At 38.8% G+C, this 25,434-nt stretch overlaps 1 protein-coding gene across 1 annotated transcript in view; it reads right to left on the reverse strand.

Annotated features, from left to right (window-relative positions):
* LOC103370647 (formin-like protein 6) overlaps positions 1–25,434 on the reverse strand; it is a 58,026-nt gene that overhangs the window by 25,017 nt on the left and 7,575 nt on the right. Inside the window, exons 9-12 of the mRNA XM_008299768.1 lie at positions 20,545–20,656; positions 16,057–16,147; positions 12,211–12,297; positions 6,791–6,943 (exon numbers count right to left, since the gene is read on the reverse strand). Coding sequence (XP_008297990.1) covers positions 6,791–6,943; positions 12,211–12,297; positions 16,057–16,147; positions 20,545–20,656 — 443 coding nt within the window. The remainder of the gene's footprint in view (positions 1–6,790; positions 6,944–12,210; positions 12,298–16,056; positions 16,148–20,544; positions 20,657–25,434) is intronic.

Below are 25,434 nucleotides of genomic sequence, written 5' to 3' on the forward strand. Positions count from 1 at the left end.
TCTCTTTGATAATGTGCAGAATTCAGCTGAATCAGTGATTGCCAGCTGCCCAGGCCCCGAGGCGGCGAGGCAACACCGAATTTTAACGCTTCCACCATGATGCTTCACAGGTGGTCCGAGGTTTTCTCCTGAGAGGCCGTCTTTGGTCTGCCTCAGACAGGTTACCGCAGCCAGACAGCTCTATCTTTGATTCGTCTGTTCAGAGCACATTTTTCCAAAAGGCCTGCTCTTTTGCCTGTATGTTCGCTGGCACACTGCTGTTTTGCTCTAATGTTCTTTTTGGACAGCCAAGGTTCATTCCTGGCATGCCTTCCATGCCGGTCAGATTTGGGAAATCTCATTCTGATTGTAGAAAACAGCACTTTGACATTAACAGCTGCAGAGTTACCTGCAGATGATGGTAGTTTGGGGTTCTAGGAGACTTCTCTTTGTGCATCAAACAGTCTCCTGGTGGGCCGTATTTGTTGTTTGCAGCCAGTCCTGCACAAACTGGCAGTCGTTTAAACTTTACACGTCTTGTAGATGATTTTCCTGACAGGTCAGTGATTGATTTCACATAATCTGGAGTTTTTCTAAACCTCTTGCCAGGTTCACAGGCATCCACAATCTTTTTTTTTTTTTTTCTGAAGGCCTTAGAGAGCACTTTAGATCTTGGCATGATGACAGCACACATGTCAATAACAAAGACAAAACCATACCATAGATATCAGAGGTTTAAATGAGACAGCTTCAACCTGTCACTCCCAAAGGAGGCTCTAATCATTGACTGCATCTCTGAGTACAAGGATCAAAGTTCAGACAATTCAATCAGATCAAATTACTTTAAATTAGACTCAAATACTATTCTTTGTGGTCTGAGAATATTGACAATATCATTAAGAACATTGGGAAAAGGTATAGCTGTTGCCAGAAGATTTTGCTTTGTCACTCCTTTAGTGAAGAAAAAGGTAATAATGAATCGGTCTAACTGTATCTCATTTGAAGGATTGCTCAGTGATATGGCCTGTTGTGAAGGAGAAAGACTATTCCAGAATCTGGCTGCCAGGTTAGTTTAAGGACAACATACCAGCTAAAGTTGCACAGCAGACTGTTTTGCTTCCTCGAAGACATAAAACTTTGCTATTGTTTATTTTTGTTTATGAAGAAATGATATAGCCATGGACGCCTCACTCCTTTTCTAACCAGCTGAGTCTATCTGTGTCATTTCAGACAGTTATTTGGGACCCACAACTAAGTTCTGTAAATTATTTTTGGCAGGATTTTCAGAATTTCACATGTTTGCAGACCTGGATAGGCATTCTAAGGGTTTAATTTCTCCTGAAATATAATTCCCACTGGCGTGAAATTTAGTGATCACACAGACAAAGTCGTTTTTTCAGTTTTTTCCATTCTCATGGGCCAGTAGTTGAAAATTTGGCCTCTGCTGGAGCTATTCAGTCATTTGGATCTGCTGGAAACAGTTTTGTCTGTGTCCTCACCAAGTTTCACAGATATGGGGGATTATTTTTCTGGAGATACTGAACTGTTAAGATGCCTTCCCAGGTAAGACGTTGTTTTGAGGGTGAAAATGCAAAAGATTTCAGGTCTGAATTAATATGAAATTGTCAAAATTCTGCAACAATGTTTACAGAACTTGGTTTTTAGTCCCAAAATAACAAATAAGTAAACCCTGAACAAAATCTGATATGGTGCAGCAGCATATTTACTGAAATCTATCTGAATTGACACAGACTGATGGAGCAACAATTTCCATATCAAAGACATTGTCATGTCACACATTTCTCAACTAGAGAATTAGCCTTTAAAAGGTACATAAAAATACATCTTAGCTCTATTATATGACTGACCTAGCTTCAAAGAGTTTGGCCTGTTGTTCTAGGTTTGTTGTGCCTATTGTGCCCTTTTGGTTGTTGTTAGATGTTGTTTAGATAATGAAAATGATAAGTCCATCAGTTTTTTGTGTGATTTGTTTGAGTGTATCACCTTCATTGAACATTGTCAGGGACTCCTCACACCCTCTTCAAAAACAGTTTGAACTGCTGCCACCAGGCAAACGTTTCTGGAGCACTGAAGGTAGAACATCCAGACTGATCAACAGCTTCAACAGCTTCATTCCACAAGCTGTCAGAATGCTAAACTGCTGATCCAGATATGCAAACACTTTTATATTTAATTGCTTTTAGTTATTGGATCCTGAAGGAGTGCTCTCTTATCTTGTTTGTACTACTATTGTATGTACAGCAAAATGACAAACTTGATTTGATTTGATTTCATTAGACGGTGCTGTTGGAAAGTGATTTATGTGCTTGTTTGTCCAAATATGTCAAAAAGGACAACAGTTTCCACTTACTTTTTCACACAACTGCATATAACATCACAGGGTTCAGCTTCTATGTGAAATACCTGCTCTACTTCTAAGCTGTGTGAGTGTCAATATGAAGAACCAGCTGTAAAACAGCTTGTAAATTCTATTTGTGTGTTATTTTAATGTCTCAATTTTATTAGTAGTAGTATAAATAGCAGCTGCTTTCAAATTGTGCTTTATTTGTATTAAATGGTGACTCTGAAATTCAAGCCGTGTTACACTTGATGGTGCCACATAATTGAAATGCAAAAAGGACATCTCTAGTCCTGTGATAGGCACTCATAGTCTTTTTCTAGGTTATGTTGTTTACCAATTTAGGGGCCCAGGCCAGCCTCTGAGGGATACATATACAAGACATGCACCAAGTATTGATGCTCAGAAGTGAAAGAAGAAAAAAAGGACTTAAAAAAGATCTGAGACAACCTTGATGCATTTTTCTTGGAAGCAGTCAGCCATTAATTTGAGGAGAGTTTGTCTCAAGCAGCAACAGTTTACTCTTCTCAATTACACCTGGAAACACCTCTGAGGGAGCACAGGGCCTCGGCTTCATTAAATGGAGCAGAGGACGTTTTACTTCTGTGCCAAGAGCTCTGCCCCTTAAACCCTCCCAGCAGAGAGACCTGCACACCAAAGAGTGGTTCAAACTGAATTCAAAGGAATGCAGAAAACACTATTGCAAACCCCAGACAAAAACTATGCCTCCTTGAACTACAACAGCCTTAAAATAATTGTTTATGAAAAGAAACTTATTCTCTTTCTTGCCCAGAGTTAGATGCGAGGATTGATGCCTCTCTTGTATTTGTCTGATATATATATTAGTAAAAGCTAAGAAGCCCACCCACCATAATTCCCCTCCTGACCAAAAAATATAGTCGGTTATATTAAATGTCAATTCTTTAATAAAAGTGGCCATTACCATGACTATTTAAATACCATTAAAGCCACATTTCTGGTCTAAGGAGAGATAAAGATGTTTTGACTTAACATTCTGACAGACTGAAATACGTGGCCCTGTGATAGACTGGCGACCTGTCCAGGGTGTCCCCTGCCTTTGCCCGAAGTGAACTGGGATAGGCTCCAGCCACCCCGCGACCCTAGTGAGGATTAAGCGGTGTATAGATAATGGATGGAATGGAAAACGTGTCTATTTTCATAAGAATATATAGTACATATACAATATTTTCTTTACTGGCGACATGAAAGTCACATGGAGGATTTGGTTTGAACAAAAACTGTCAATTACGTTTTGCTCTAAAAGGGTAAACTGGAATAAGACACCACCCTTTAAAAACAATGTTTATTTTCTTTTAAATATGTATATATATTGAATATCAATAAAACATGTGCACAAGAAGTATGCTTAAGTGAATAAATTAAGATGGCAATTAAATTCTACCTGAGTACAATTTTGTTATTATAAAACTAAGAGTAAATTCTTCTTCCAAAAAGAACGATCATGAGAGAAGATGCTACTGGGGAATCTTACCTCACCAGTCTTTTTGATCCGTACAAATTTGTCATTTGTGCATGATTTTACCATTTGTTTGCAAAATGTAATGTTGCTCTGACCTTAACTGCAACATAAATGTGTGGGCTAGCACATATAGGAATTGTTTCAGATATATTTTTAAACTGTTTTAAACACCATTTAATTCAAAATTGATGGGCCTAGAACAAAAGTTGTGACTTTATAACTTTATTATCACTGATAATTAAATGTATAACATTTAAATATCAGGCTTAGCTTACAGTAGCGAGGAATTTAAGCTAGCTAGATAATGCAACAGGAAGCTAATATAGCATACTGGTATTAGCTTAACATTAAGTCAGCTAGTTAGCCTTTCAGACAGACAATAAGTAAAGTAAATACGTTAAAAAAAAAAAAAAAAAAGAAAAGTATTGTCTGTCTAAAAGGTGAAACACAAAAGAAAAAGACATTGTTCTTAAGGGGCAGTTCACTCTACAGCTTATAGCCAGCAGTTGGTTAGCTTAGCATAGCATAAAGACAAACAAACACCAGTCTGGCTCAGTCTCAAACCAACAAAATCTAGTACCTCTACAGTTTCCTAATTTTGACATTATGTCATGTTTGTTTCAATTAGTTCTGTGAAAGTTATGGTTTTCGTGGGATTTTGTGCTGGACAGTTTCTTGTTTTTTGGGGGGAGTTTTTTTGACTTCTTGGAGTCACACAACTTGCAGAAAGTTCAGGATATTCTGTTTGCTAAGCTGACCAGCTGCCAACTGATGAAAGTCATGGTCATCTTTTCATCTAACTCTTGGAAAAAGTTGCATTCCCCAAAATGTTGAACTGCTTCTTTAAATAAACCAGAAAACAGGCTCAGAGATTTTTGTTTGATGAAAGGATCGACTGACAGACTGCACTTAATGATGGTTCACCTCTAAAGGCCAGTTCACGGTTTCCACGTGCACTGATTGATGTGGACTGTGAACAGAGATTTGGTCTGCTACAGCGACACATCACACAGCCCCTCACACTGAACACAGAAAAACACACAGCACTCCTGTGGATGCTTCTCATAAGCTGGCTGTGACTTTATGTTATTTTTGCAGGATGTAGCAATAATTACAGATTGGGCTGTAGCACTGTGTTAATGATTATTCCAGAGGTGTGCCAAGCGTAACTGAGTAGCCTGCAGCCGGAGTTTGTTGCCTTTCCATCCCAAACACAGTGGGTGGAGATGCAGCACAGGATTTCTGGAGAATCTGGAACTTTTCTACTGTGTTTGGGTGCCACTGATGGGAAGCATGTACAAAATCACACCACCCAGTGACTACTTCAATTCCAGCTCTTTCACTGATGAATCATAAAGGTGTTGATAATGGTAAAACCTGAAAACAAACATTCATTTTGTTTTTGTGGTGCATGCGTGGCAGGTTGAAAGATAAGACTCTGATGGTCTGTAACAGGTTCGACAACAAGGCAAACACATGATTTCCTAGCATGAAAACATAGATGTAGTTCAATGATTTGCCCAACAAGTATAAATAGATGCTGAAATCAGTCAAAATCTATTTGTTAAAAGTGATTAAAATCCTTTAAGGTTGTTAATTATACATTGTTTTATTCTTTAGTTAAAGCTGCAATCACGTGGTTTGCAAGCGGATCTCAATCTGCTGCTCTGAGACCAACTGCTTTTGTCTGCAGGGTTTATCATTCCAGTAAAATCTTGTTTGAGGACCAAATAACTGTTGCGATTATGCCTACCTATTTTTCAGGAATGCTTTGGTTTTGATACCACTAAAATAGTTTCGACAATTTGCCAACATGTCAGTGTGTTTGTGTTGTACCATAATTTCCAGACTGTAAGCCGTTACTTTTTTCACACACTTTCAACACTGCGGCTTAAACAGTAATGCGGCTAATTTATGGATTTTTACTATTTTTATGAATTTGCCTCGAGACGTAAGTGACATTGAGAGCAACAGTGAAAGAGGGACTGAGGAAGTGTGTGACAAAGTAATTCTGAGGCTGTTCAATTCCAACACTGAAGAAGACAACTTTAGTGGTTTTAGTGCGCAGAAGGAAGATGAAGATAGCCATCAATGACTCTTCCTGGTAGGCTACTGTATTTTTGTACTTTTTAACCAGCTGTGCTACAGGCACTGTTTGGAAAAAAGCATTTACGGTACGTATTTGTGGATGTTACCGGTACATATTTAATTAGAAGTTTAAAAAAAAAAATTCTGTGTAAATATCTCATGTTACAACTTGGACACCTGCAGCTTATAGACAAGTGTGGCCTATATATGTACAATTTTTTGTTTCTTTTTAAAGTTAGTGGGTGCAGCTTATATTCAGGTGCGCTCAATAGTCTGAAAATGATGGTACTTTGTCTACATTGGAGGCAATGTCAACGGGCAGAGATGAGCGTGAGAATTCAAATGTATACATTTTGTAATTACAATTTTGCACAGACATTCAACATTATTGTACTTGAATAGTTTGAACATTGTCATGCGGTTTCATCTGGGACCTAGATTTGTTTATGAAAATATTCACAAGTTTGCGCTAGTTCATTTCAGTAGAAGTCATTTTTGAAGAAACTTCGCCAAATCATTATGATTACACATGCACGGTTGGACATCCACAGAGGCATCCACAAGGATCCAAAGAAAATTCACCTCCAATGGATCCTTATGGACACAAAAAGCAGGAATTGGCCTTAAAAAAATGAAGCCCCTTGTGGCCACATTTTCTCCGTAGCCTGATTTCTTGTCTGAAGCCAGGCAGTGACACAGTCGCACAGCTGTCAGAGTGACTGTGTCAAAGACCTGAGTGAACCTGAGCAACTGCGAGAAAACTGAAAGATTCACAGAAGCCCTGCTGTGTATGTCAATGAGCAGTCTTATTAGCCTAGTGCTGCAACTCAATCAAAGGTCAGGCAACAGTGGTGGACTCATACTTTAGTTAAGGAGGAGAGGCGGAATCCCTTGGCCTTTTCCTTTCCGGCGTTCTCGTTGAGGTAATTGCCAATGGTGAGGATGTACTTCAGCACGGAAACAAATGACCTGGAGTTGTACAGCTGCGTGCACATTCTGATCTTCTGATTAATCAGCTGCAAGACAAACACAGGGGCGAAGAGCAAAGTCATTTTGTTCTGTAATCCAACCACATACAGGCCCTCACATTCATTTCTACACACAACAACTTTGTGAAATGTAAATGGAATAAGGCTGAGGCTTGTTTGGGGGGGCTCTCTGCTTGCTGACAAAGAATTGACAAAAATAACTCCGGGCTTTACAATTTAACATTATGAACATAAACAACCATCTCACAACACCTCATTTGACCTCATAAAATGAATAATCACGGCCCTGTTGTTTGGCAAGATTATTATTTGGTATGCAATCATGTCAAGTACAAATCGCCCTCTAGAATATTAAACGAGTTCCCTGTTTAACCATCTCTGAGCAGGTCCTGTTGAATATGGATTGAAATCATGCTAGTAAAAAAAAAAAAAAAAAAATTAAAGTGAGATTTTAGGTTTTGCCATTGGTGTATTAGAGGAAAGAGGAGTTGATGCTGTGGGAATCATAGTCCTTCACAAAGAGTTAGCTTTTCCAAACAAGACCCGTGCCAGCCTGCAACAACACTCCCACCATATGCTCCTGTTTTAAGAATAACCTCCCAAAACCTACCAGTGGGACCGCCTCAGTTTAACAGAAGAGAAAGCTGATATCCAGCTACTTTACATAAACTGGCTTTGCACAGGACCATCTGTAACACTGTGAAAAGCTATTGTAGTTCAATGACAGCAAAACTCAGATATGTAGCCTGTTCTTAGGAGACCCTCTGACTTATAAAAATGAATTCAGGAAGTAAACAGTGTGATAATTCTTGTGCATTTTATCCTTTTAAATACATTTTAAGACATCATGAAATTTAAAACAAAAAAAAAGGTATTTTCTAACCCTGCTTCTCAATTAACTGTTCCGTCATGTCTTGCTATGAGACAAATATGATGCTGCAAGATATTTCTGTAAAACAAATAAAAAGAAAAAGATCGAATCAACAAATTTGCAAGCACGTTAATTTATCCAATCAAATGCAATCTGAAGAACTCCTCCCACCATGTAGGACTTTGTCATGAGCTCGTGGGTCACAGCCATGTTCTTAGCAAGCAGAGCAATATCACTGGAGGAGATGTGTCTTTGACATTTAGGTGGGCAGAAGTTTTGTTTGCATTTCTGAAAGAGCATGATTGTTCTCTAATTTATTCATTTCTCACTCATATTCCACCTTCTCATCAAACAATGCAGAGAAGAGAGATTTTAGTGGTGGCTTGTCGCGTGTCTCATCCACTGTGTGGGAGGTGGATGGATCCCATTGACAAGCTCAGGAAAACAGATGTCTGCTAGTTTCTGTTAGAGGTGAAGAAGTTAGCTACTAGCCAACTAGTTAGTCATCATTTTTACAACATTTTCTCTTGTAAAACCAGAAAATACTTCTGATAAAGCATAAATCTCACATTTATGTGGCATGCGGAATTGAAGCTAGGGTAGGCTGTATTTATTTTATTTTTTTTAGCAACGTTGGAGAAAATTCTGTACTAATCTTTGAGCTTATTGGAATTCAAGTGGTCTAAAAGGAAAACTGGATTTCAGAATCTTTTTCTGACTCCTTTTTCAGGTTTCCACAACAGTAGGAAATCCTAAGGGTTAGCATGTTGTGCGATGTGGCTAACATTACCATTAGCCTCAATTCCACGGCCACAGAACAGAGCTCTGTGGAAACTGAAACAATGAGGGACATTCGGAGATGATAGAAACTTTAAGAGCGATTTAGAACCAGTAAACCAGAACTGGATGGGTTGCCTTGTTTATAAAGTCACTTGTGCTTACATCCAACCTAAATTCAGCCAATGTTTCCATCTGTTTGCTTCTCTCCTGCTCTCTGATCTCACATATACTGCATTTATGCCTTATTATTTCTCATTTGAATAGTTTTTGTTTTAGTTGTTAAACAACAGAACAAGTATGAAATAGTGACAGCTATCACTTCAGAGCCATATTTATTTATTTATTCAACCTTTATTTTACCAGGTAAGTTAGTTGAGAACTGGTTCTCATTTTCAGTACCGACCTGGTCACATCAAAGCTGCTGCTTTGCAATGCTAAACTACGGATTTTATAATGGCAACGTTGCCTGACAAACTCACCAAACATGAGTTAAAAATGTCTGTGCTGTAAAATTCAATTTAAAATGATGGTTCACTCATTCATGTCTGTGTCAGCTGCTTTGCTGTCAGCTGTTGTCAACAAATGCAGAGAGAGTCTTCTTCCTGGAGGGGTTGAGGACAGCAGCAGCTCAGCGCCGCATACAAAGCTACAAACACTCAAACAGTCCATGTAGAACAGGGCTAAATCCAGGGCTTATTTGCTCATGGTGAGATGGACCATCTTTGTAGTATTTTGAACTGACAGATATGTAAGGTTTTTATTAGTTTGCTGAAAAGTGGCACCACATGGGACCTTTAAGCTTTCTAGTGTTCTTTTCCTCATTCTGGTGCTCCAGGCTTTAATGGGCTCATTGATAACTCCGCAGGTCAGAGGGCCAAAAGCACCTACTGCTACTTGATGATTGGTGAAAACCACAGTTGTAGTGGACATTTTTGTCCCAAAAGCCAGAAGGGGGTAACACAAGCCCATTCCAAACTCCAGAGCAAACTGAGACAAGCGACACAAATATTAGATCTCCGCTTTATGAGAAGTGTTTTTCTCACAAGAGAGAAGATTTGAAGGATGAAAGACGAACTGATTGTTTTGGCAAATGTACATCTGTTCACTTCTCCATCTGCAATAAAGAGCAGCATGCAGCTGCTTTCCTAAGCTTTTCTGAAGGAACCATCCATCCTTGACGCAGTGGATGAAAGAGTTTTAAATGGAGCGAGGTGGAGGATAACAAGTCTATACAGCTCAGTATCTCACTACAGCTCAACATTGCTTCATATTGTCCACCTTTTGGCAGCCTTCACTGGACTTTACCCCAGCTGGACATTCTGTCACATGACAAAAGATAATTGTGGTCTAACTCAGAATAATTGGCCGTTATTATAACTACTGAAAATGCTCTATTTGGTTTTACCTGTACTGTACATCTCAGCTTTTAGGTGATGCCTCCCTGCCCAGAACTCTCCCTGTCTACTGCATCACTGGCTTTGCTTCTGTGTCTCTGACGGCTGCACACAGAGCACAGCAAACAGTTTAAAGAAGGAGCCAGGTCCACAATGCGGAGTAAAAACCTGTCATCCGAGCAGTGGAACAGCAACAAGCGTTTTGCAGGTGAGAAACATCCCCCTTGGTGGTGACTTCTCCATTTTCTCTCCTCAAACCCTGTCTATCAGTTGGCAGGTAAATTCTTCGGAACGTTTGGGCATTAACGAGCCTGTCATTTCGCAGAATCAAAGGATTGAGAGTATGGCTGCAACTGAGGGGACCCCAACCTCTCTGTATTCGAACACATTGTGCTGTGAGGGACTGAAGTTTGAAGTGCAGCGTACTTTTTGTCACAGCCCAGCAAACATTGCATCGCTGTGTGTCACTTGGCAAAAATAATCTTAGATGCCAGATTTGTTTTTTTGAATTGATCACATTATTGCTATGAAATAAGCAAATACATGTCTTTGTTTTTTTATATATTTAATGTTTTTTCAGCCACACAATGTCCACTTCACGTTCAAAGACAAGTATTACTCAATGCCCATTTTAAAAAATATAAATAATGGATTTATGTGTATCTACATGCAAATTATAATCTTGTTGCATCACGCATTGCATTCATAGAGGCGTCTGGACTGGACACCTACCAATTGTCCTTCTGCCCTTCCAATATATGCTGGTGATGTGTATGTTTTCTGGGCAATGACCGGTTAGCCAGGAAGTACAATCTCTGCTTGGATCATTGTTTATCTTTGCATCCCTTTGCTAGGATTTCTTACATTTTTTTACTGTACAAAAAGTGAACACAGTAAGAAAGCATTCAGCTGACTCCCCATTGCTAGAACGTTTGTGAAGGATGTCCAGCAGACGGCCAGGAAACATCCCTGACACATACACCACATTCATGTCCGAGCTATTTTTCAGTCATAATGGAAATCTTGCTTGCGCGGTCAAACGGCGGTCATTCAGGGAGAGTACCTGCACGCAAATACCAAAGTTTTTATTGAATGACCTTTTTTTTTTTTTTTTTTTTTAATAAATCTAAGTCGGTAGAAAGAAAACAGCATCAGAAAGAAAAAGCCAAGAGTAAATTGAAACTTAATGAAATTGCTAATCTATCTTGTCGAGTCATCTTGCCAGCACACAATATGTTTGTCTCTGTGTGTTAGACAAAGAAAAATTACTGTCACAGTCAATGGATTACAGTGCCATCGTTCTTATCCATTGTTTCTCTTCATTCTCAGACAGTCAGCAGACAAGAGATTAGGACTGAAGCACTGATGCTGAAAGAAACAGAAGCTTGAGAGAATCACATAAAAAAAAACAAAATAAAAAAAATAAAAAAAAAACGGCAGAGGAGCCGGGAGGTATTCTTGTCTGACTGCAATATCTTCACACCCTGCAGTCCCTGGTGCCAATAAACAACAATCCCCTATAAGAGCGTTAACGATTAGTCTGACTAATGATGAACCTGGAATGTCTGGATACGTATTACTGCTCAAGCCTGAAACATTCAGGTGTCAGGGTTTAGAAGATGCTAAAATAAAAATATACTGTGTATATAAATTGTAACTTTGTGTATTTTTTATTTGATTTTACTCGTATGCATATGAGAGTGCTTGTATTTGACGAGGGTCCAGAAGTTCGCAGGATTAAAGAAAAGTCTCCCTTTATGAAAACTCCAAAGTGGATTTTCATTGGGTTTTTGATAACGATAAAAAATACTTTGTATGTTTTACAGCACCTACAGAAAAATGGAACTTGATTTGATTAAGATTCATCTTGTCTTCTACCTCAAATGAAGAGAAATCTCTTAAAGTGCCTCACGCCTTTCTGTTTTCAAGACTCTTAACCAGACGGCAAATAGAATAGAAACTACTTCAGCCACCACTTCAAACATAAAAGTCAAACTGGAGGGGAAAAAGCTTTCATGTATTAATGTCAGTTTGTCTACAGATGTTCTTTTCATTTATGTCTAAAACCACGTTGTATCTGAACATTAAGCATTTGCATTACAGAGTAATTTGCATGTTTCATTGTGTGCCGTGCAGGCTGTTACTTTCACCCTTTTTCAGCTCATAGAAATGAGACAGACTTTAACAAAAAAGCGCAAAATCTGATTTGACCTTTGATTCGACTCTGTAAGTGTTTTGAGTAAACTCACGGGCTGCAGGTCTTTCATGCTGGTCGGAAGCTCTCTCAGAGTCAACAGCAGGTCGAGTTGTGTGCTCAGGCAGGGGATGTTGCACATCTGTAGCAGAGAGAGGATGTAAGCTTAATGAACTGTGTGTATATACAGAAGAGAGTGCAGTTACCACACCACCCCACAACCTATTTACATGTGATTATTCCGAATTATCTAAAAAGCAGTGCTGCAGGGAGATGCTGCAGGGAGATACAGTCGCTGGACGGCTGCAGCTTGTTCTCAGTCTCAAGTTGTTTGGCAGGATTACTGCAGGCGAAAGTCGAGTGCTGCAGGCCTGTCGACAGGCTGATTTAACAGACAAACTGAAGGCTTGACACTTTGAAACGATTGGCTGAGCTGCCTAGTCGACCTTTGTGTCTGTGCTAACCTCTAATAAATCACTCCACGTTGTCAGACCGTCTCGCTCATGCTCAGGTACCATCTCCCAAAAGCCAAAGGGCACTTGGTCTGACATATAGTTAAGGAAAGATATTAGGATTACTGTCTAGACCATGTAATTTTGGGTTTTTATTCTTTTTTAGATGTCCTACAAGGTGTCATCCTCCCCAAGCACCATGCTCATTGTCTTGTCACATTTTCTAACACATTTTAAATTCCCAATCGGATGTTAACTGTTACACTCATCCCGTGCTAAGGTAGGACTGTTCTAATTTAATCCTCTTGATATATAATGTGTCCACACATTTCTCACTGTTTAAGATAATCACGTTCTCTGGCTTTTTTTTTTTTTTTTTTTTTTTTTTTAACCAGTTCAAATTTTTTATGTGTATAATCAGAAAGTCTCATGTTTACCAAATTTGAGGGTTTGGGACCAAATGATTTCTGGTGTGGCAGAGCGCAAGATTTAAGTTCTCAGCGAAAATAATAGGCTTTCATAGATACGTAAGCCCAGTACACACAGTGTAGCGCAAGAAGGATCTCGGTGGAAGACAATTGCGACACATCAGAGCATGACAACCTTGAAAGCATGAGCAAGATTTGCTTTATTCGAAGAAAAATGTCACTTCTTCAACACTAATATATTGATATTTTTGTTTAATAGCAGAAAATGTGTCTTGTGGATGCTGCTGTTATGTCCACAAACATCCTGAGAGGGAAGTGATTATTCAGAACTGTTAGGCGGATAACCAGACCATTTCAAACTGTCAGCAGGGAAAATAAGACTATGACTCTGCAGCTTTGTTTGCTGCTCTATGAGGCTGTATCAGGCACAGCAAGGAAAAGCTGACAGGATACCTATACTGTAGGTACAAGACTTGGAGTGGAACATTTTTGTGTTTACATTTAGGCGGGGGGACCTAGAACTAAATTCTTCTGTAAGAATGTTTTTTATCCATCACATATTATAAAAATAATTATGAGATATAGACAGTGTCAACAGATTTAGCCAGATTTTGTAATTATCTTTTATATACATTGCAGCTGCTACACTACATTTACAAGGAAAGGGGTGAACATGGGACCACTTTACTGTAATTATGAAATAGGAAATTTGTGGTGTAATTTATTTCAAAGACCCCATTAAACACGAAGCTGTCAACTGATTTTGTTGATTTTTGGAAGTGACAAGAAGTAAATACAGAGAACAGACATTAATAAATTATGCTTTCTTTGCTAATATGTTCTATTTGTATCGTCTCAGAACTTCATAAACCTGTTCGGCCTAGAATCCATTAGGCTGGTGAGGAATTATCCTCAGAAGCTGTCAGCTGATGACAGTTGAGAGCTTGATACATTCAAGACTCTTCAAACTTTGTGATAACACTCAACAACCGTGGGCTCCTCGAAGCAACAGACTGAGGATCTGAAAATGGAGCTAATTGATGCCTACAAAGCAGGGGAAAGCTATAAAAAGATATCTAAGTGCTTACAGCTTGCAGTTTCCAGTGCTTGAAATGTCATAAGGAAATGTCAGTTAAAGGAAACTGTGGGGGTAAAGACTAGATCTGGAGGACAAAGAAAACTCTTTGTCCGGCTGCCGGGCAAGGACCGAAAAGCAAAACCTCCCAGTGGCGGCAGAGGAGCTGCAGGAACGCCACAAAGGTGAGGTGGTGGACTGTTTCAGCACTGATGAACAAATAGGGTCTACCTGAAAAAAAGTAATCAGAGGGAAACCTTACCTGCAACTGCCTCACAAAAGTCACTGTCTGAAGTGACTGAAGTTAAAATTGAGCTCTTTGGCCACAATCACCAAAATTACGCTTGGAGAGAAAAATGATTCAGCATTTGATGAAAAGAAGACTAACTGGGGTTGTGTAGCAGCCTGTGGCACATGACACATCGCACAGATAAAGGGAGGGATAGACGTCACTAAATATCGTCCAATTCTAAATGCAAGCTTCCTGCAATTAGCCAAGAAATTGATAACATGAACAATTCCAAGAAAATGGAGGCTAAATTTTTCTACATTTTCTAAATCAAGAATTAAAAAAAAGCTGAACTGGCTGCAAAAAGTGTTTGCAAGCACTAAATTTTACATCTGCCAAAAGTTGTTATTTCTAAGCTTGAGATACTAAAAGCAACAGTGCATTAACATTTGAGTAAAATTCCATTTTAATTTCTGCCTGCTGCAGGGGATGTATTTCTTTTCACTTCGAACATCAGCAAAATATGTAATTTGCTCAGGGGTGCCCAAACTTTTGCACCCAGCTTTACCCAATAAGTAGTTTTAATAATTCCCTGTTTGCACAAAATTATTACACGGTAGCTCGCAGGCAGTAATATAAAGTGATGTAACCAAATACAACAAAGCAGCAGCCAGACCTCACATGTTGGTCCACAGCGTGCTGCAGAACAGTGGATGCTGAAATCTTCTGTGCCTCCTGGAGGATGCATTTAACTCCAAGTAATGATAATGATAGAAATTGTGATGATTCATAAAGAATGTGTCGACCGTTTTCATTTTCGTTAATAATTCAATGGGTTTTAGGGGGAGAATGTGTGAAATGACTCAAAATTACAGAGCATTAGATTTAAAAAAAAAAAAAAAAAAAAAGAAAGGAAAAAAAAGCCCTCAAAGGAGTGAGCAATCACCTCCAATCTCAGGAGTTTCAATTGACGCATTTCAGTTTCTTGTAAGCACAATATCAAAATACCTGCTTTTGTTGGCGGCAGTAAAGAGGACTGATTAAGCTGTCTATTTAGTAGGATTCAGACTGACTGCAGTCTGCTACTGAAGGCAGAAATAAAACAGATGAAGCCTCTATAGGTGTTGCCACCCTGTCTTTTACACATAAAATCCCTTATGTCTGGTGTCAAATATTCTTGAAAGCCTCTGTGGGCTGATCTGACTGTTCATCTGTCATCCCTCCTGCAACCTGAAGCCATCCACATGCGAGCTAGGTGACTGCGAGGCTTACTGGAAGGTGATAACCAGACGAAGCTTGTCATGACACCCAGAGTGTGAGAATGAGGAGGCAGGGGAGCAAAGAAAGTGCCACATCAGCTTTAGATTTTGCTTGGGATAATGGTGTCGCATGTCAAATCTAAAGAAATTTCCTGTTGTAATTGTGATAGTGTTAATTCTGGTTCGGGCGGGATGGTGGTGGAGTGTCACAGCAGAGAGGTTCTGAGTACAACCTGTTTTTGTGTGGATTTTGTATGTTTTCCATGTGAGTCTGTGGGTTTTCTTTGGATTGAGTCCAAAGACATGTATGTTAAGTTAATTTTTCATTCCATATTAGACATAGGAGTGTGAATGAGTGTTTCTCTGTGTTAGCCCTGAGATGGGCTCTCTAAAGGGTAAGCAGGTATACCTAAAGGTATGGTATCATTTTGGGTAATATAGCAAATTTAAAACTGTACCTCCATCATGTACTGATCCACAATATGCAGTTCCGTCACAGGTCCCTTGTGAGATTTGTACATTTCCACATCATCCACAGTGGGGACGTACCTTGAACACAAAAACAAACATAACAGTTTCACTGCTCTTTTTAAATGCAGATGCTGTGCTTGTTTGAAAAATACCCAAAAATGTATTTACTGAATGCTATAAGTGACGGCAACCAAAATGAAATGGCCAAAGGTAGAAAAGTTTTAGTTATTTTACATAAGACACTCCTGCGTTCTAGCCCACTTGCAAAAATAGTGACATTACATCCTTCTGAGCATCAGTCAGTCATATTGTTTAGTCAGTATCAGTCAAACCTGATTGAACCACACTCACACAGTCCTGATAAAGCAGATAAGCAGAGTGTTAAATTTGTAATAAACAGTACTTTGATGTTGCCCATAGTCATAAATATTTACTGTCGTGGAGAAATAATTGGAGTTTTCCAGGGACTTCAAGGTTCAAAAATTCAGTTTAATTGTCACCAAACTACATGAGATTGGATAAAGATATTATAGATGTTGTCTTTTTATCTTTCTCACAAAAAAGACAAATTGTTAAATCCAGCAGTGGATACTTCTATTTTGCTTGTCAGATGTCAGGAGGGTAAAAATCCAGTGGCAAGGGTTGGCCTTGTCTCCATCTCACCCATATCACTGATGCTCTGCAGATGGGTACCGACTATGTTCTGGGTGGCGAAGCGCCTTCATGTCTTGGGCCGTGCATACCTAAGACCAGTCACCAAGCTGTCGATGCTTTCTTTGTTTAAATTTGTCAAAACATCTACAAGTAGGGGCATTAGATCTTTCCATAGACTATATTTGCGACGCAGATTGTGAAATAGTCACAATTTATTAATTTGTGTAAATGGATACAAGTTTTCCTTTTTTTTTCGTGAGCATAAACACAAAGAAACACCAACATTAAATCTTTACATTATTGGCTGGTGATTTTGTTTCAGTATCTTTAGACAACACGAAACCTGACTTTTAAATCGAAGTACGTCACCTTTAAGGACATTTTTCTCCATGTGCTACTTTGTCCTGATTGCGATGAGATGACTTCTGACAAGATTAACATATTGGCAGCTGTGGATCAAGGCTGAAACGTTGCTCTCTTACTGTTGCTTTGCAAAGTTTCACAGATGAACATCTGTTTGTTGTAGCTGTTTGCTGCCACTTGGGGGCAGCATCAAACATAGGCTATGTCAAATAACTGAAGATGTTGGTTACTCTTGTTCGTGTTTGTGCTGTTGTTGGTCCTTTGTTTTGTAGCTGGTGCAGAGAAGACAGGGGTCATATTGGACAAAGAACGTTTGCTTTCATGGCTGGCTTTTTACATTTGCAGTCATAACCACATAATTCTTGTGCACTCCATTGCGGTCAAGCCAAAGTTTCAACCAGTCAGCATTCAACCTACGTATATAGTGGAAGGCGGATGTTGTTTTGGCTTATTGGAGAACTGCAATCACGTCTATGTCAAGTCTGCGATGGTTGAATCCGTCACTGTACGTAGACAGAAAGCTACACAAACAGACACCAATGCTGAACTATAAATCCACGATCAGACTGTAGCTAGCTAGCAAGTCAAAGTTTATGGTTAGAGAAAGGGCGAGGGTTGAGGTTTGTGTAGAACAGGTACCATTTGTCAAAACCAAACACGCACCAGGCTGATTCTAATAATATGCATTTCATTTTTATTATTTCTATTAATGTACATGGAGAAAAAAAAACAACTAAAATTCATACCCATGTTGACAAATCTACAGAACAAAGATTATGATTGTTGCAGCCTAGATTCAAAAAATTGCTGTGTCAAGGCTGTAGTAGAGGTGAATAATGCAACTTGCAACTTGATTTGACAGACTGGCAGAAATTTGGAAGTTTAGCTGTTGGAAAAACAGCAGTGCCCCTGTGATATTTCATATATTTTCATTTTTCTCCGTCCACCTGTGTCTATGTAGTTAGTTTGAAGTCTGATCTGTCATGGTCATGGACCTGTGTACCTGTTTCATTCTTCTTTACGATTACATAGGTATATTTCAACTATTCTTTATACTGTTTGGCAACAGATTGGAGTTCTTTTGGATGTTTAGTCTTGACTTGCTTGTATCTGTTGCTCTGTAGTTAATTTTACACGATTCCACCTCTTGTTCGTACCTGTATGTGATCTGATGTTGTTGTGTCTTTCACTATAAAGTATTATATTATATAGTTCAGGGAGGGCAACAGTTGCAACTAAATCTGACAGACAAATTGGATTTATGAATGCTGTTCCCTTATATATGAATTAATATATGAATAAAGGCAATTATAAGGTAAACACTAGGTCAATTTGTTTGCTATTTATTTACAAAAACCCCCTAAAGTCATTAAAATCTTAAATGATGGGGTTTTTTGTCCACAGGTGGACAAATTGATACGGTAATGTTTTCAGCAAACATTTGCTTATTAACACATTTATCAGTATGGAGCTACGTTATGATTCATTTCGCTGTCCAGCTAATGATTGTCAAGCCTGGTCAACAGTGGTGATCGTGGTGGTAGTTAACCAAACTGGTGGCATTGGAAGCCAGAAAGCTACAGGGTGAATTTATAAAAAGTATATGTTCATATTGCTTAGAATAAGCATAAAAATCATCAAGTTGTGTCAAGTCACAGTTTTTACGTTTATAACAACAGTAAGAAAAGGTTAGGACTTACGGAAGAATTTTAATATGGGGTTGAGACCCTGCTGGGTTGTTTATGATATAAGTTTACCTAAATAATTCACACGAGGGATTCAAATTCTACATTAATTATAAGAAATACTACTTTACCTGACTATTATAAATGCTATGGTTAGGAACCTTCTGTATTATGAATTACGGCGCTTAACCTGACTATTTTAAATAATAAGGCAAAGACCCAACAGCATCAATAATTATAGAGACCAACCTGACTAATAATGAACTGAAGTTGTGACCCTACAAAAATATACACAAAAAACCCAACAAATCTCACACTCGCAAGAGAACCTCTCAACATCAAGTATGGAGGAAAGTTTGGAAACAATCACAGAAGCAGAAACTTTCCTTCTAGAACTGATATCTTTAGGTGCCGCAGTGAATATTTTATTGCTAAGGGGGGAAAAAAAGCGTATGTCCTCAAACAGTCTACTGTATATGGAGTTGGGGATCAGATTTCTGAAAACATTCGGCAAGTTTTGACGAATAGGGACCTCCTTCACTTTTATTTAAGTAACTTTGATGGAGTCTAATTCTTTATAGTAGTATAATCAGTGTGTGAGTCTTGCACCCCCTAATTGAAGCTCCTAGGACCCTTTAAAACCTCAGAATCAATCTTAGCGGGTTTCAGAAATCAAGCTCATTTTCAGCTTATTTAAGAGGAGAGTATATTCATTTTTGCATCATGTCAAGTGGAAGCGTTAGGAGCGACAGAGAAAATGCAGCTGTCCAAACTATCAGTCCTTATTTATGTAGCCAAAAAATAAAAACATGCATTTCAATTTTCAAAAGCTGTTATCGCACTTGGGGTGATGCTTTTCTTTCTTGACCTTCTCCCCTTTATATCGTCACATGTTTCCTCGCTCACTCGTCTGCACTGATGCCATTAGATTGATTTCCACTGGCCTGGACAAAGACAAGCGTTTAAAAGCTAAGTGACGCTGATCGTCCCGGTCAGCTTCTATAAAACTGCGAGACGCTGATGCAAACAGCCATTTCCTCGTATGCACTGAATTTGAACTCTGCTTGTCTTAAATTGGACTTCCTTCTTCTGTCATTTCTGCACCTTCTGACCTCAAACCAAACGCGTTCACTTTTTCCGCGAGTCAAGCTATGTGCCACCGGAGGAGCATCGGCCATTAATATTGCATCACCTGTTGGGAGTGGTTCTTTCAAGATTGTATTTCTCAGGCCTACGCTACAGCGCATTAAAATATATATTACGTTTTCATAGAATAAATAAAATCTTCCACACAGTACATTAGTCTTGCCTTCCAGGAGGTCAGCATGCAGAGCCACTGAGTAAACTGCAGGTAAGAATCGGGAAGCATTTTACCCGCTTTCAGTGTAATACTCCTGAGGGCATGTCAATAGTTTCCATCTCCACAAATAACCTGAGATAAAACTTTTATTAGTAAGCTGCTCTGGTAAAAGGTTCTGGCATCTGCTCTTTAGTATTAGAATACAGTGAAGACTGCTGTGCAAAGCTTGTGTCCTTCTCACATGAACTAGCAGCTGTTTCCACTGTTTCACATTGTCCTGGCTGTACCGTGCACTCACATCCCTTGTTGATGGTTTGCTAACCTGCTAGTTTCCAAAGGTTTTGCCTCTGCCAATGAAAAACCCACATCAACCGCCCATGGACTTGGGCAGGAAAAGTCATCCACCTCTCAGCTTCAGCGGTGACGCTATAAGGAATGAATACAAATCAGCATTTTTTGGCACAAAGTCATACCTCCTCAGAGAGGTGATGTGCTCATCAGACAGGCCTCCATCTTCCTCATTAATGACAAACAGTTTGTCCTTCAGCTCTCCTGGTTGCACCGGAAAACTTTTGAGGAAAATGTCTAGAGGAACAATAGATTAGAAAAAGTCAACACACTCAATGGTACATGAAAGCTTTTCTCTTGACAGATAGTCTTCTTATCCTGCGATGAAATGACTCAAAAAGCATTCCGAAGACAAAGGGTCCTTTGCTTAATTACTTTCTCCCAAATGCCTTAGGGAAATGCACAGATTTGCATTCTATCAAGTCAAAGCTGATGTGATTTTTTTTCTCTGTTTTATAGAAAATGCCTCTGCATAATTCAGGAGCTGTGGGAAACATTCATTAGGAGCCTCAGAGCTTCAGACATGTATGTAAAATACATAATGAATTTTACAAAATACAGTATACTTGAGCTTCTCAGACATTCACACCAATCTAATCATCTAATTGTTTGTATTTAAAATGGGGGCGAAGTAACTGGAAGCTCTAATTTCCAATGCTGAAAATACGGTGTACTACATCTTAAAGGAAGAGTTTGACAGTTTGGGAAGGAAATTTTTTTTTTCTCCACTTTGTGAAAGGTAGATGAGATTGATATAATTAGCTTAGCTTAGCATAATGATTAGTGTGAAGCAAGGAGTCATCTGGAGGGCTGAGAGATGAAGCCAACATGGAGGTGCCAAAAACTGCAGTTCCTCAAATGGCCACTCGAGGCTGACTCTATACTGGAGCCAATCCCATGTTGAAATGTCTAAGTTTACAGCAGAAGTAAACATGCTTACAGCCTTGAACAAAGAATGGTTTTCGCCTCTACAGCTTATTGTCACATTATTGGCAAATGTACAGGTGTGTATTTTTATGTAACTTACTCATTTAATTTGGATTAAGGCTTAATGTTTCGCATAGTTAAGGGTATGGCTGCTTTGACTGACAGCTGGGTGCTGTAACAGGACAGTTGATTGTGAGAGATGTTTGCATGGCCTTCATGCTGAGGTTTAAAACTAATACCTATAGGTGATGTAAGCCAGGGTTAGTCCATTTTTATATATAGTGATTGCTTTAAACCTAACTGCACCTCTAAAGTTCATTACTTGACACCATATATCTTGCTTGTTTAATTCATACAAAAAAACTAAATATAAAAGCAGTCACTTTTAAAGCAGCTATTTTCACTTTTCAATTAAGTTATTAAATATAAAAGCAATAATAATACATGAGCGCTAAAGATGCTAGTGAGCAAATTCTGCTACCTTTAGACTGCGTTGATCCAGTTGTCCATCTGTTTGCCATCTTATGCTAAGCTAAGCTAACCTGCTGCTGGTTCCACATTGAACACAGACAAAGGTTGCGTTCCAGATCGCATGCTACTTCTTCATACTTTAATTACATATAACAGCTGCCCTTTCAAATGAAGACTGGGATGTACAGCTTCATCATGATAATGTACCTTAAACTTTGACTGTCCATAGTGCAAAATAAGCTGTTGTTTATTCTCTGTGGGTGAAGTTTGTTTAAACTTACGCAAGACACTGTGATGTAACTGCACAGAGGATTGTGGGTCAGAATGGCCAGAAAAGCAGGCTGGCTTGCATACTGCAAAATTCAGTCGAATGTAGTAGGACACAAAGGTGTTTTTGGCAAACTGCATTTGGAAAACTATGTATTTGGGTTTTGTCTGGCACACTATTTAGCATTAAGTGTAGATTTTGAAACACACCAAATAAAAGCGGTGTCGTTTTACATAAGTCTGAGCAAAGAAGCTGATGAACAAATAGCATTTCCCAGAATGTTGAACTGTTCCTTTAACTGTCCCCTAATGTTGACTTTTAGCATTTCCAATCTGAAGTGAGAGTTAAAGAAGTGAGTTCAAGTCATCAAACTGATTGAAAATCTGCTCATGACAAAGTGAATAAAATAAGCATGTTAAATGAGAAGCATTTCAGAGGTACAAAGCTGTAATCAACACGTCTCTAAATCCTTGACATTAAAGACTTGAGACAGTAATTCCCTTAGCAGGACCAACAGAGGCTTTCATGTCACATTTTCAAATGAGGAATCACAACATCAAAAACAATTTTGAGCACTACTAGTGTCCTCATGAGTGAGGGTTAGGCTATCTCATCTGGCCCCCCAAAACACACACAAACACACACACAAGTGCAAATTAAGCCCTTTGTTGACTGGCACTCAGACAAACTGGGCATTGCCCTGGCAAATTAGAGTATGGAGATGGAGAGTGTATCCCACTGGGCACAGGAAGCCACAGGTGTACTTTTAATTAGGAGTGCGACATTTCCAGTCATTAAATAGGCAGCATGCACAGGAGCTCTCAAGGTAAATAACCATATTAGTCGGACACACATTCTAAACCGAAATGCACTTTGATCATACAAATCCACCGTGGATCTCATCTCATTAGAGAAATATTTATTACTATTGCTGAGCAGAAGTACAACTATGAGGGATTTTATTTGAGTTTCTTATTTTAAGCTACTTTCTACCTCTACTCCACTACTTTTAAAGTGAAATATCACACTTTTTACTCAGCTATTATACAACAAGTAATTACAATAAACTAACATGATGACCAGGCAAAGATCAGCCACTACAATAAAACCACCCTCCTAATTTTGTGTGGGTCTCCTTCGTCCCCTGATCCCACCCTGGATTTTCTGCCACCCTGAATGCTAGGACTCAAGGTTTCCCAGCACAACTTTGCATTGTAACAAGATGATCAATGTTAGTGGTTTTAATGCTGTGGCTGGTCAAACAGGACATTGGCTTCTTTTATTTCTTTTTTTTTTTTTTTTTGACTTGCTCATAATAAAATCAGAGTCTAGTTAGGGTCCCTTGTCACATTTCACAGGTGCAGAGGTGATACCCTCTATAAACTTAATTTAAATCTTATTTAAATAAGTGTAAGAAACTGTTCAAGAGGAGACATTTTTAAAAGAATGTTTTAAAATCCTATGCTCTCCCATTTATTAACTCACACGCAGGGAACAACTGGGCAATTAACACATCAAACACAGTAACTAACATTGATAAATGTGTATTCATAATGTAATAGTTTAAAAAAAATCTTGGCTATAGGCAGTTTTTTTCTGCAGAATAAGTAACTGTAAGTCATTGTCATTACAGCAACGGTGCCAGCTTTATGCATAATGCTAATTATCAGGTCTGAGTTTGTTCATTAATTATTGATCGCGTACTTGTGATATTATCTGATCGAGGTGGAGTTTCACTGTCTGCTGAGCTGTTTCTATCTTTGTAAAAAAAAAAACAAGAGTGTGAGATTTTGCATGCACACTGGCTCCCACTGTAATGGGATCAGATGAATAAATAGTGTGGCAAAGAATGAGATATGAGCTGAATAAACAGCACAAATTTAGGCAGGTTTGTGGTGATAAACATGCAAACAAGAGCAGGGAGAGGGCACGTGTGACTGTGTCTGTGTGAGGTATGCCAAGAGATTGAGAGAGAGAGATGGATAATAAGAGAAGTCCTATTAACAACTGTGTTATTTTTCCCTCGTATTTGGTGTCTTTGAAAGCTGAATCCTGTGAGAGTTTTAATAATGTAAACAGGCAGAAATCACCTCTGGACTGATTCTGTTCTGTTTTTATTACAGAAACAGAACTTATTGATTAAAAGTTGCCTCAAAGTCAGATACAAAATGCAAATGCAGTGGTGTAAGTTAATTAACGATTTCTACTCTTTAGTCCTAAACTGGAGTACTTGTACTTACTTTAGTAATCGCATTTTATGTTACTTTATATTTATATTCATAGCATATATATTGACCTCACATATAAATCCAAATCATAGACACCTCATCTCTAAGGTATAATACACCACCACAATGTAAATATGTACATAACATATACACTCACCTTAAATGCAACTCTTGCACAATGTACTCTGCACTTTGGTTTCAGTTTCTTTACCTCTCACTATTTATGACTTTTTCTATTTTCAAGCAATGTTTTCTATCGTGTCTTGTTGTTATTTCACAGCCTTGCAGAACAGTCACTTTTCATTTCACTGCCCGTGCTGTGTGAGCATGTGACCTCCTTAAAAACTCTTGAATTTTAAATCTGCTTCAGTACAGCTCAGAAGTAAAGGTTGTCCTATTTATACATACAGTTTAGGAGCTTATGAATAAGAATGCGGTGGTAAAATTTTTTAAAAAAAATAGCAAATACTGTACAAAACTATCGTGACTCGTTGCAAGCGTAAAATGTTGCTTACACATGAATGCATCGGTAACAACAATCGAATACTTTAGTATAGTATAACACTCACAGGAGCCATTGTTTCTGATATGTTAAGGACTTTTTGCTGATAGTATTTACACACTTCTACTTAAGTGATATTTTCAGTGCAGGAACTTGCTCTGGAGTACCTTTATATTACAGTTTTGGACTGCCACTATCTATATTGGTGTTAATAGGACCAGAGAAGCAGAAAAAGCCAGACAGACAGTCTCCCTTGTTCTTCAAATGTCTAAATTGTTCTAAAGCTTGCAGCTTGGCCTCGAGTTGCCTGCAGGCTGTCATCACTCAGCTCATGCTCCTGACACAACCAAAAGTTTCCAGGTCAGGAAAGGAGCACAGTGCTGGGGTATTCTGTGTCAAGGCAGGAAATCACTGCCATTGTCACTCAGATCCCCTATCCATATTTCATGACCATGTGAACTCTAATTATGTTGCCAGTCTGCATATTCACACTGATTCCATTTAGCAGCCCACCACCACATCTGTATCGCCTCACAGTGACTGTGCCACTCGGAGGACCTGCGAGACGGAGCTTCTGAAGTGTTCTCCCCTGGCTTAGGTCTTGAAATATACAAGCCAC

Source organism: Stegastes partitus, unplaced genomic scaffold, assembly GCF_000690725.1.
Source record: "Stegastes partitus isolate 25-593 unplaced genomic scaffold, Stegastes_partitus-1.0.2 Scaffold1458, whole genome shotgun sequence".
Lineage (NCBI taxonomy): Eukaryota > Metazoa > Chordata > Actinopteri > Pomacentridae > Stegastes > Stegastes partitus.